This window comes from Embiotoca jacksoni, unplaced genomic scaffold, assembly GCF_022577435.1.
Source record: "Embiotoca jacksoni isolate LCO1_2020_lvr unplaced genomic scaffold, fEmbJac1.0.p SCAF_126, whole genome shotgun sequence".
Taxonomy (NCBI): Eukaryota; Metazoa; Chordata; class Actinopteri; family Embiotocidae; genus Embiotoca; species Embiotoca jacksoni.
This window is the reverse complement of record NW_027185259.1, coordinates 55,281-67,513: the sequence shown is the minus strand read 5'-3', so window position 1 is coordinate 67,513 and position 12,233 is coordinate 55,281. Positions and strand designations below refer to the sequence as shown.

Sequence of the window (12,233 nt, the reverse complement as noted above, 5' to 3'; positions counted from 1 at the left end):
CACCTGCCCTCCCTCGTCTCGGAGAACAGCTCTGGTAGTAATTAAATAAGCTCTTGATATCAGGGACGTGATCTTTGGCTCAGCTGTCGGCAGGAAACAGCATTCCACCGCGTCTCCAGCTGTTGCGTGCAAAACATGCATAATGATGCTCAGACTGACTTCATCCCCCTCATGCGATCTGTTTCCCTTTTATTTGAAATGCAGGAACGGGGTGGAAACTATTTTGATTCTCCAAGGCTGCGGCTTCTTTTTTTTTTTAGGTCATTCAAACTTCTCCAACGGCAGCGGTAACTTCCTACTTGTTTGCAGCTCGATCCTCACCGAGACTCTGGTTTAAGCCCAATGCCAGTGCTGGCGCGCGAAAACAAAAGACTCGGATGACATTGCTGCCCGTTAGATTTTGCGTAAAACGGGAATTTGCACGAGCGTGCAAAACAAAAAGGCGACCGACGGCAAACAACGCTGACGCGCTAATTATAAGCGGCTCGTAACGCCCGCTGCGGTCTGAGTTCAGCGCGTCGGCGACCGAGCATTCGGCGCGCGGCTGTCGAGATGTTTCAGTCCAGATTAAAGTTGCTCGGACGGCCACAAATAGAGAGTTTCCATTTTGCTACGGTTTGTCATTTCCCAATTTCCCATTATATTATTCAGATGTTTGGATATTAAGCTTTAAAGCTGACACCGTCTTAAATGCTTCATGCTTTGCCTTGTCAAGTTAATAATGGAACACTATCGTGTGAATTTGACACGGCGGGGGCCGGGTGTGTGTTTTTTTTTAATTTTTTTTTATCCCATGATATCTCGGCAGTCTTTTATTTTTTTTTTTAAACGTACGTCGAGGGTCACGGCGACCTCACGCGACACCACACACGTCGGCGGGCCGCAATTCGAGAATTCACGCTAATTATCGGATGCGAATGTCTTAACGGGACGAAAACGGGGAAAAGATTGGCATTTCATCCCCGAAAGGTCAAAGGTCACTGTGGCGTCATAATGTCGTACCAAAAAAAAAACAAAAAAAAAAAAAACACTCCCCCTCCCTCCCCCGTTATGCAACACCGTAACTCAAAAACACTGCTCTTCTATATTATTACTGGGTTGGGGACAACTGAAAGAATAATGAACATAAGCCCCGCCCGCAGCCGAGAACATTCCTCCGCCAGTCCTCAATAAAGACCGGTGTCGCGCGTAACACTCACGGGACGATGAAAGAAAACTTGCCTTCTCGCCTTGTATGCCCGCTCCGGTGAGGCCGAGCGGCCCGGGAAGACCCGGAGGGCCAAAATCCCCCTACGGGTCGGGATGAGAATGCAGGTTAACGATGACGATGACAGCGTGCAAAATATTCACAGCAGCGATCGCGCTCCACAAAAAAAAAAAAATTAAAAAAAATTAAAAAAAACGCCCGGCGGGGACGTTTCCAGATTTACGACACTCGGAAAGCGTCCGACTGTAAGAAAAAAAAAAAAGCAGACGGAAAAATCTTTCCATAAGACCCGATTTGACGGCTGAACTGCAGTAAAACTGTCAGAAGGGGAAGCTTTCGTAAGACTCCTTTTTTCTTTTTTTTTTTTAGATGAATTATGTAACTTTAAAGCTAAATATATATATATAAAAATCAACCGTTTCCCTTCGTCTTAAAAAGATGCCTTCTGCTTTGCTTCGGCGCTGCACTCCCTCCCACGCGCTCCGAGCTCCAACCCGGCATTCATCACCGGCTCGGGCCGCGGCTCTTTGGCCTCCTCGGCGGCGGCTTTTCGGCGAACCCGGCTGGTCTTACTCGCCGGCCCGTCTCTCTACCTTGTCTCCTTTGATTCCGGCGCCCGTCTGTCCTCTGGTCCCCCGCGGCCCCTCCAAGCCTCGCTCCCCCTGCGGAGGACACAAAGAGACAGGAGGAAAAGAAGTCGGTTGCCGTTTGGACGGCGGGAGATATCGGTCGGATATGTCGCAGGATCAAAAAAAAAAAAGTCTTTCATCACCCGGTGTTTTTCCTCTGCTTTCCTGAATTCTATTCATTGATTCTTACGACGTCGTTTCATCGTTTGCAATTTGTCGCGTCTCCATTTGATTCGACCTCCGTTTTGACCTCATCGTTCTGACTTATTATGCGTGTTCGTTGCTCCGACGCGAAGCGCTTTCGCGGCTACAGGCTTGTGTGAAAGCTGCTGTACAAATAAAGCTGAGTCGAGTTGATAGAAAACATAAAATATTCATTTTCCATGTCAGTGCACAAACCCCCCCCCCCCCGTTTCCAAAAATAAGCCGGGACGCTGCATAAAAATGTAAATACAAACAGAGTGCGATGATTTGCAAATCACATAAAGCCGTATTTAATTGAAAATAGGCCAAAGACGACGTATCAAATGTTACAAATTTGTCTTAGTTTGGCGCGCTAGCCGCTAATCAACAACCACGGCCGGGATAGACGAGTGGGCGGTAGCTTCCGGGTCGGAAAAACGAGGCCGACGCGGAAGCGCCTTAAGCTGCAATACCACCGAGTGCCACCAGAGGGTTGCCTCCAAAAAAAAGCCTCCGTAGACTCCCGTTCAACTCGAACGCTTCCTGTATTAGTTTCAAATTGAAATCCCTTTTGGGTTTCAGTATACAGAAACCCCTCCATTTCTCAAGAAGGCTATTTTATTTTTTTTTTTTTTTCGCTCAAATGTTGTTGTGACTAACTTTACACCCAGATCAACTGTTAAAAATAGACGGATTATACCGTTGACTTTATTAAATCAAAGTGATGGAACTGCGCGTGATTGACTGCTGTGTGTAAACTTGCCACCGTGGCAGCAGCTACACACCCTTTAGAAACGGTGTGTACGAGTCAGGATCTGTAAGTGTCTTAAAAAAAAGAACAGACAAACCACAGAAGAAGAGTGAGTGATCGGAGCCGTAATCCGGGTCGACAGTACAATGAAAACGACTGCCAGATAAAGTCTGGCACTTCACAGACTTCTCACCCCCCCACCTCCGAGGAACTTTTTTTCTTTTTTTTTTGAAGGTCATCCGTGGACAACGGAGACACGCCGCCCGATTAGCATAGCGACGCCGCGTTTGCGCGTCCCGAGGAGGGAAGACGTCCGGCTTTGCCGTTAAACGTGCGATTCGCTCGGCCGGGGGCGCTGATGACGTGGAAGAGAGAGGAAAAAAAAAAGGAGGTCATATCGCCCGCGAATCTCACCGGCGTGTCGAGGCACGAACGCCATCTGCGAGGAGGCCGCGCTCGAATTTGCCGAGGGAATAAATTATGGAAAAAAAAAAAGAAAAAAAGAGGAAACGTCGGCACTCGTCAGGACAACAAAGGGGCTCCGCGTCGACTTTCACACCTGCAGTTTTCAAAAGGAAGCGGCGCACCTTTTACACTCCCGGCGTCGATAACAAGTTCAAAATATCGAAGTGTTGGATTTAAGCGTGGCGGATATTTTAGGTCCGAAAAAGAAAAGGCAAAAAAAAAAAAAGGCTTCGTAGACGGAAGCTGGTGGATGTGGAAAGTCGTGCTGGAGGAAGAATGTGTTAAAGCGCGTTAAATACCGGCTTTACATCTGAACAGAATGCAACGTTTGTAAATATAATAGTGAGGGCGTTAGTCCAAGAGTAGAACAATGGACTAAATAAACGGGAGTCTGCGGAGGCCTTTCGGAGACGACCTCTAGTGGCGCTCGGCGGTACCGCGGCTTAAGTCGCTCCGGCGTCATTTTCCCCGACCTGGAAGCTACGTGTGTGGGAAAAGACAAAAAACACAAAGAACTTCTTGTCCAACTGTAAGAAAACAGAAATCCCTAAATGTGCGTGTCCACATGTGGCGGAGACACCCCGTGTCTGTCCGCCGCGAGAAAACCCAGACGCGGGAGCGGACGCTCCCATTCCCCCCTCGCTGAGTCACCGTCTCCGTCATGTGGCGAGGTGTCCTGGCTGCTTTCCAGCCCGGCCTCTCGTTCTTCTCTCCTCTCGGCCGAGGCAGATCAATGGGCCGCGTCGCCGCGTGAGGAACTTCTGCGTTGCGTTATATGTCTCTCGGGTCAATCTCCTGTCGTCACGCCCGAGGAATCTGGAGCCGGGAGGGTTCTCGGGGCTTTTGAAGCGGCCCGTCGGGCCGCGAGGTGTCCTAGACGGCGGGAACACTTAACTCACCTTCGGTCCCGGGAAACCTTCTCCGATCGGTCCTCTTTCTCCTTGCACTCCCTGCGGCCCTTGAGGTCCCTGAGTGACACAGAAAACGTAAATCCCGTTCATCCGTCGCGGGTCGACAGCGTTACACAACGTCTCTCCGTTACTGCGTACGCGTGAGGTTTCTCTGACGGGGCTTGTTTGCTGCTCATCCCGATGCGTAAACATCGAGGGGGTTAAAATACAAACGAATAAATAACTTTATTTATGAACTGTTGCACTAAAATGTGAGTCGGAGCCAGCTCGGATTACACTTGCTCAACCAAATTGCGCAATACACCCGTCAGTCCACCAGGGGACACCGTAAAAGTGGCGCCGTGGTTACGGGGGATCGCGGTTTATTAATCCTTTGCGTAACCAAAAGACCAATGTTTTCGAAAATGACTGGTTCCTGTGGTGAGTCTCGTTATCGCCGTTCCCCGCACGGTCCACTTGTATGACGGTAAGACAACCGGGGGGCTTCGGCCCAACACCAGCGCCAACGTCAACTCACCGGTGGTCCGGACTCGCCGAGTCCCGGAGGACCGAGAGGCCCCGGTTGCCCCTGGAAACCGACATCGCCCTGCAGAAGAGTGAGCGAGGGAGAGAGAGAGAGAGAGGTGCGCTTAAACAAAAAAACAGGGCGCGACGGAGGCGGGTTATTATGTTGTCGTTGACTTGTTTATTTCACACAACAATCGGGTGGCCGACTTCACCTTGGGTCCCGGAAGGCCGATCCCCGTCTCGCCTTGGATCCCGGGCGGCCCAGAAAGTCCCCGCTCCCCCTATAAAAAAAAATAAATAAAAAAAAAGCGACGGACGCCGGTAAACAATGGCACGTACGCGTGTTTCCAACCTCGATTCCTGTTTATTTCATTTTGTTTTGCACATTTTCGACGTGATCGTGCTTGAGAGTCCGCTTTGAACTCGCTTCCCCTTCTCGGCTGGTTTTTTGTGTGTGTTTTTTTTTTTTTTTTTTTTTAAAGATGTCAAGACTTTATCGGTTAAAGAATGCAATTAATTTTTTTTTTTTCTTTCTTTCTTTCTAGAAGCTGTAAATCACCGCGGCGCACGACAGGCGCGGAGAGGGCGTGGAAGTGTTAGCGGGGGTTTGCATACCACCACCACCACCCCCCCCCCCCACACACACACACACCCCCGGGCCCCCCTTCTCCCTTTGCCCTTTTTCGAAACAAGTCGGGGCAGCGTTTAAAGCCAGACATTAGTTTGCCGTTCAGGTGATATAGGATGACAGCCAGACTACCAACATGTACATTCTTCCAAAATAATTAAGGATGGAACACTCGGGGGGGATAGGGAGGGAGGAGGAGGAGGAGGAGGAGGAGGAGGAGGAGGAGGAGGGGGGGGTCTTAAAAGTAGGATGAGACAAATAAGCTGACAAGGTAATACTACTTCACAGCGCTTCCAAATTTTCCAGCGCCGATGGATCGTAGCTCACAAATAAAGGCGGCCGGTCGGAGTCAGCGGTTTTTTTTTTTTCTTCCTTGGACGGACTCGGTCGAAACGCATTTTTTGAAATGTCTGTAATGTTTTGTGTTTATTTATTGGCGTCGTATCCTTCCATGTGTTTCACCGCCGCGTCTGAACGTTCGGCAGAGGCCACGTAAAGAGACTTAATTCAGACCAGACTGGAAAGATCTTCAAGTATCCAGCTTTAAAAAAAAAAAAAAAAAAAAACATAAAACGTATCCTTCTGATATGCATCTGGTTTTAAGGACCATGGGTCACCTTTGATTGATGCATTGGGCTAAAAAAACACACAAAAAAAAAGGGGTGGGAGAGGGGGGAGGAGGGGGGGGGACAGTCTGTGGTGGCTCAAAGTCAATGTTTGAGTGATGTCTCAGTTTACTTCTTTTTTTTGACAGTCCGGGCTGGTTTATGGGTCCAAAGACGAAATCCAGTGCGCCGTCATCGGTTGCGTTCACATTGTCGCGGAAAAATGGCTTTTGCGCGCTCGTCCTTATTACGATATGCCGTTAAAACGCCCTTCAAAGATACGTCACGTCGTCGTTTGACGCCTTCGCCTCTTTGGACGTTTCCAATTTGAGATCAAAACGCAACAATTAGCCGAAAGCGCAGCTTCGCTCCGGCTGGTATTTGATGCCGTTTGTAGTCCGTGCGCCTCCAGTGGCGCTCGCTGGTATTGCAGCTCAAGCCGTCGCCTTTAATACAAGGTGAAGGTCCGGCCAATCAGAGTGGAGGAACCTTCTTTGCACGTGGCGGGACAAAACGTGTGTGTGCGTGTGTGTGTGTGTGTGTGTGTGTGCGCACTTGTGAATGCGTCCCGCCGCTGTCACCATCTGTTCCCTCGTCAATAAAGACGAGCGAGTCCTTTCCAGGAAGCAGCTTCGCTAACGAGGTGCGATGGTTCGGATCGCGACCTTTTCCTGTCTTTTTATTTTGACACTTTTGTCTTTTCCAATAAGGTTTATTTTGGTCTCATCTGTCCATAAAACTTTGCTCCAAGAACCTTTCCAGCTTGTTTTGTTCATTTCCATTGTACTTTTTTTTTTTTTTTTTTTGGGGGGAGAAAGGGGAGTGGGAGGGGGCGGGGGGGGGGGGGGTGTTTCTTCTTCTATCATCAGACGCAGTTGTCTACTTTGAAGCACATCAGCTGTTTCTTTCTTCTTCGGGTCTTTTCTGCTCTACATCCATTTCCTGCGTCGATGCGTCTCTCGCAGCTCGGCCTGTTTTCCCGCCGTTGTTTTTGCCTTCTGGCACCATCCTGTCAGTCGGAGGTTTCACTCACTTTTGCATACCTGAAGGCGGGAGCGATCGACGCGAAGCCTCCGAGCAATCTGCGGCCGCGAGGCTTTCCTTCAAATCTAATGAAGTTCTGTCTTCCCTCGCAGCGCGGGCGTAAAACTATGCGAAGACGAATAAATCAAATTTTAAGACCTCAAATACAAGCGCCGTTATATTATAACTAACTGTCCGACTCGTGTTTCCGGAACTGGACGGTGGTGAATTTGATTGGTTGTGGCCAGTTCAGTACGGCGCCACCTGGAGTTTCGGAGTGGTAAATACAGCACCGTATCCAACACGGGAAAGATGTGAGATAACCGGGTTTTCCGGCGCCGCGGACCAGAAGCCGCATCGCGGCGCCCGCCAGACTTCAGGCGTTTTGTTTGAAAAGCATCGAGGCTGAAGAAGACGACGACTCACTTTTTTGCCCATCACACCTTCACCTCCGATGTCGCCGGGCGGACCGGGCAAACCCTGAACGGTGAACAAGAGTGCCAGCGTTACACATCGGTTACTGATTTCGCTCAATTCACATCCATTTTGAAGCAAATTTGTTGTAAAATCAAGTTTTTGTTGCCCCTTAAAGATCCAGATTCACTGGTGGAAATTCAGTTGGTACAAATTTAGTTGTTTTTTTTTCTTTATACTAGCAAAAACAAAGTATAAAGCTCAATACATTTATTGTATTTATTTTTATTCTACTAAGGGGCATGTTGATTACAGGCTTGTTGTTTGACATAAAACTCTGTATTTTCAAAAAATGTTGGACTATTATCGCGACAATACGTATTTACATTTTTTCTTTTTACCGTGTGCCATATAATTAATAATCACTTCACACTGGTAAAACCAGACTCATGGTGAATAGATCTGAACTGTGATTTTCTCGTGTGGTTAAAATTCCGTGTTCATCACATCCGTTCTCTTTTAACATGTTCTACGTGATGTGTTACGTGTTAGTTACACCCAAATTAAGACCAGAAATGTGTTCCTGCAGTTTAAACTTCCAGAGCGGAAACACTCGAGAGCCTCAGCTGGCTCGGCAACCAAAAAGAACATTTCACCTGAAGGCCACGATTTCCTCTCAGGCCGATGGTGCCTTCAGGACCCTGAGAAAAAAAAAAGAAAAGAAAAAAAAGGAATTTAGTCAAATCCCTAATCTACAGTGATCATAAGAAAGACTTTCGTCTGAAAGTTGGTTGTGTTGGATGTCAAATTTGGTGTAATGAATAAAAAAAACAACTGGATTTTACCCTTCAAATTACATTTTAAGATTACTTAAACAGGTCAGTCATTTATGGAAAATAACATTTTAGGTCATTACAACATTAAAGGGCGACGTACTCGGTCTCCTTTAATTCCAGGTGTGCCGCACTCCCCTCGTTCTCCCTGTAAGACGACAACAAACAGTTCAAGTCACTTTTGGCATCGTTTTCGGCCTTTAAAATAAAGCTGCACGACTCGCAAGTTTAATGGGACGCGGTGTGTAATTGTCGAAATCCTGTTTTCGTTCCAACGCTTTACGCTGGAGCGAAGAGTTTCAACGGGAACAACATGCCGAGGGGTTTAAAAAAAAAAAAAAAAAAAAAAAAGGCGGCGTGAAGTCGGGATAAAAGTCAAGTAAATAAGCGCCACGTTAAACGCGTTGGAACAAAAAAAAAAAAAAAAAAAAAAGGGGGGAAGAAAAATGCCATCGCATTTTCAGCACTTCATCACGCCTGGGGAACATAATTCTGAGGTTCCTCTCGAGGCGTGGGAGCGTCAAACTGTGAGGAGGAGGAGGAGGAGGAGGAGCGAGGGGCTGCAATGAAATCCATACAATACCTTCTCTCCTTTGTATCCCGGTTTTCCCTGTGTGTACAAAACGGAGCGGTTAAGACGGACGGAGATCGAAACACATTGTTGATCAAGATTTTGTGTGGAATTTACGCCGTTTTCAGACGGCGCTGATTTCATTTGACCGACTGAAGACCGTCAGCTCACCTCCGAACCTTCCCGACCTGGAAGTCCACTCAACCCGCCCTCGCCCTACAAAAAACATAAATAAAAACAAATAAAAAGAAACGAAGGATTCGGATTTAACCGGCAGATGCAAGCGCACCTGGTTTGCACACGCGTCGACATTTAAATAAAGGAAAGGACCGATTGTAATAAGGGGCACCTTCGTTCCTTTGAGGCCGGGGGTCCCGTCGTCTCCGGGGCGACCCTTCTTGCCCTGCAGAGAAAAAAAACAAAAACAGTCGCGCCTCAGTTGGAAGCGCGTCGGAGGCACTCGGGGAACACAATAAACGCCCGGAGAAAGTCCGGGCTGAACTCGGATCGGATTTGGTGTTCTCCGGCACTCCGCCGAAACCTGTCCGCGTGGGTCGCCGCGGCAACGACACGCGACAGTAGGCTGCCTTTTATGTAACTTCGCGGACAGAAAAGGCCAGTGAGTCAGTCTGGACACCCCCCTCCCCCCCCCAATGATCTTCCGAGTACGTCCGTCTTCTGTCGGCGCGCGTCTGCCGCTTCCTGATGCGAAACAGCTTTTTTTTTTTATTCGGAACATCAGCTTGTTGTTGTGGTTTTCTGCAAGAGGGGGTAATTAGTTTCTCATCCTGGGAAAATTCCTCACAGAACAAAAAAGAAACCCAGCTACGTCTAACGGCGGCCGACCTTCTCCGCGTAATATGAGAGCGATGTGGCTTTTTTCTGGCAGGCGAAGAAAGTCACGCGCGTGAACATCCGTTCGGTGTCCTCAGACGACCCCGGGGGTGTTTGCGGGGTGTTTCTTTCCTCCCCGCTCGGCCGACTTCCCGTGTAAATAAATAAAAATGTTCCGTGGCCTGTTCTCAATAAACCGCACGGGGAATGCGAGGCATTCGCTGCGCTCTCGCTGCCGCGGGAAAACGGAGCTCTTTGGGGGTAATAGTGGTGTTTTCGCCGCGGCGGCGCGACACGTGTGGCTTTTTCATCCGAAATGTTCAAAATGACATCCTGAAACAATTATCACCGTCATGAGGGCAGAAAAAAACAACAACAACAACAAACAAACGAGTGTAAAATAACTCACAAGAAATCATTCAAACTCAACTTGGGTGTTCAGAAAGGTCATTTTGAAAGTCGGCATGTTGTAATTTTGTTTTGCCGGGGTGATTGATGTTTGCATTCTTTACCGCCTCGATGTGTATTGCCTTCATTTAAAACAACTAGCTCGTTGATGAGAAGGGCTTTCGCACGGTTGCTAACTGGAGCTAAGGGCTTAAAGGGGCAAAAGGCATGCGATTGGCTGAAAGAGGCTCACTGTCGTAAAAAAATTACATTAGGATTTAAAAAGGGACATTATGAAGTAAAAAAAAAACAACACTTTTTTTAAATTCTATTAGGAAATTTAAGTCCTATGAAACTTATATTTCGAAAATAAATAACAGAACAAATACATTTTTTTCACTCGTATATACGTTTATGATATATTAATGTCATTTTCTATTATTTATTTTTTGTATTGAATTTTGGACCTTTGGGCCTCCGTAGCCGGGTAGAAGGAATACTTACAGCCGGGCCACCGGGTCCCCTCTCGCCCTTCTCGCACGTACACTTGTTCTTGACCACGCACTTCAAGAAACAAAAAAAAAGACGAGAGTGAGACGGAGACACAAAAAGCGAAAAAGGGTGTGTTGGAAAGAAATGTCCGACTTACCCCTTCTTCCGCCAGCGCCGTCTGCGGAAACAAACCGGAAAAACAAAACAAACAAAAGAGAACACGACAACGTCAGGATGCTGTTAGATTTACTTCTTCGTTTAATACTTGGAAGAAAACAACAACAAAACAACAACCTGAAGTGAGACAATATTCTGGGAGCTGTGAACACCTGCTCGCCCACTTAAACCCTGTTCACAGCTGGCCCGGGTCCAGTTCCACCTGATTCTGGTTCTCGCATCCCGAATCCCAGGTTCTGGGTTTCCTCCCCCTCCCCCCGTCCCCCCTGCCGGGACGCCAAACACGAACCACATGCAGCCGATCGGCCTCGGCCGAAGGCGAACGCATTCCTAAAGAGGCGACGACCGACCGCCGCAGCCGAAGACGTTTCAGATGAAAGACGCGTCGGTTATGACATACAGATGCTTTCGCCGGTGTCTCCCCCCCCTCCCCCCCAGCCCCCCCCACCACCCCACCCCACCGGTCGATGACGAGAAGTCCGCTGGGCTCTCGGCATGCCGCGTCAGACGGGACGTTGAGGCGTTTCTCTTCACGTGTCAACACTTAAAGCCGCAGTTTGAAGTGGCGTTCGAGGACCTCGTTGAAATGATGTATTGCGCAATTCTTTTTCAACCCCCACGATAAGAGTGTTTTTTTTTTTTCACGTTTTGACTTTGTTTCGCACGAGGACTCTCTGACGGCCCGCAGTTCGCGCCGGAAAACATCGATTAGTTTCACCTGCAAAACGTCCGATGCAGCAAATATTACTTATAGAAGTACCCCCCCCCACCCATCCCTTCGGTAAAAAAATAAAAAAAATCGAGAATAAAGACTTTTTCTTCCAACACATGCCTGCCGATGGAGGAATCTCACTGCTTTCCGTTTTTTTTTTAATGTTTTTTATTTTAAGGGCCAGAGAGAATTTCATCTCCCGGCGATGGCCGAGGTGATGCCAGCAGGCCTGTTACCATAGCAGCAGGTAGCAGGTGTACATCAGGGATGTAATAAGCCCAGGAATCGGAGCGGCGGGTGGCGGCAGACGCCCGGCAGCAGGAGGTGGGGCGGGCGGAGGGGGGGGGGGGGGGCTTATTGGGCGGCGCGCTGGAAAGCGCTAACATTTTGATTTGATAACAGCTTTTTATAGCAACGATCTGTCATCAATTTTCTGCCCTCCGGAAACAGGCAATTATCAAAGTGTGCACGCAATTTCACGAGCAACGCGAGCGCCGGAGGAGAACAGTTTCTGGGTGATTCGGAGTGATTATGTGCCGCGAGTCTGAGCTTGTAGGCGAAAGAAAACAAATCCAAAAAAAAAAAAAAAACGCATTTTCATCTCTCGATTGGAAACGTATCGAGAGAAACACGTTTGAGAGCTTTACGCAGTGCTGCAATTACCCCTGTGAGTTTCTTCAGTTCTTCAGTTCTTCAGTTTCGAAAACAAAGCTCAGGTGTCAATTTAATGAAACTACGGAACAACGAGGTGTTTTTTGTTTTGTTTTAAATCCCACTGTAAAGACAGACCGTGTAAAGTTTTGGTTGAACCGCGACCGTACGGGAGTGAATGAAGGTCGACGCGTAGAATAACGCCGCGTTTGGACGGTACCCGTGGTTACGACGCGTGTGCGTAAGCGGTTAT

General features: G+C 48.2%; 1 protein-coding gene across 1 annotated transcript in view; it reads right to left on the bottom strand.

Moving 5' to 3' along the window:
• LOC138195804 (collagen alpha-1(XXVIII) chain-like) overlaps window positions 1-12,233 on the bottom strand; it is a 29,386-nt gene that overhangs the window by 9,046 nt on the left and 8,107 nt on the right. The window contains 13 exon segments of the mRNA XM_069145488.1: window positions 1,222-1,290; window positions 1,801-1,869; window positions 4,135-4,203; window positions 4,664-4,732; window positions 4,866-4,934; window positions 7,336-7,389; window positions 7,980-8,024; window positions 8,260-8,304; window positions 8,740-8,766; window positions 8,899-8,943; window positions 9,077-9,130; window positions 10,453-10,512; window positions 10,598-10,618. Of these exon segments, the coding sequence (XP_069001589.1) occupies window positions 1,222-1,290; window positions 1,801-1,869; window positions 4,135-4,203; window positions 4,664-4,732; window positions 4,866-4,934; window positions 7,336-7,389; window positions 7,980-8,024; window positions 8,260-8,304; window positions 8,740-8,766; window positions 8,899-8,943; window positions 9,077-9,130; window positions 10,453-10,512; window positions 10,598-10,618 (696 nt within the window).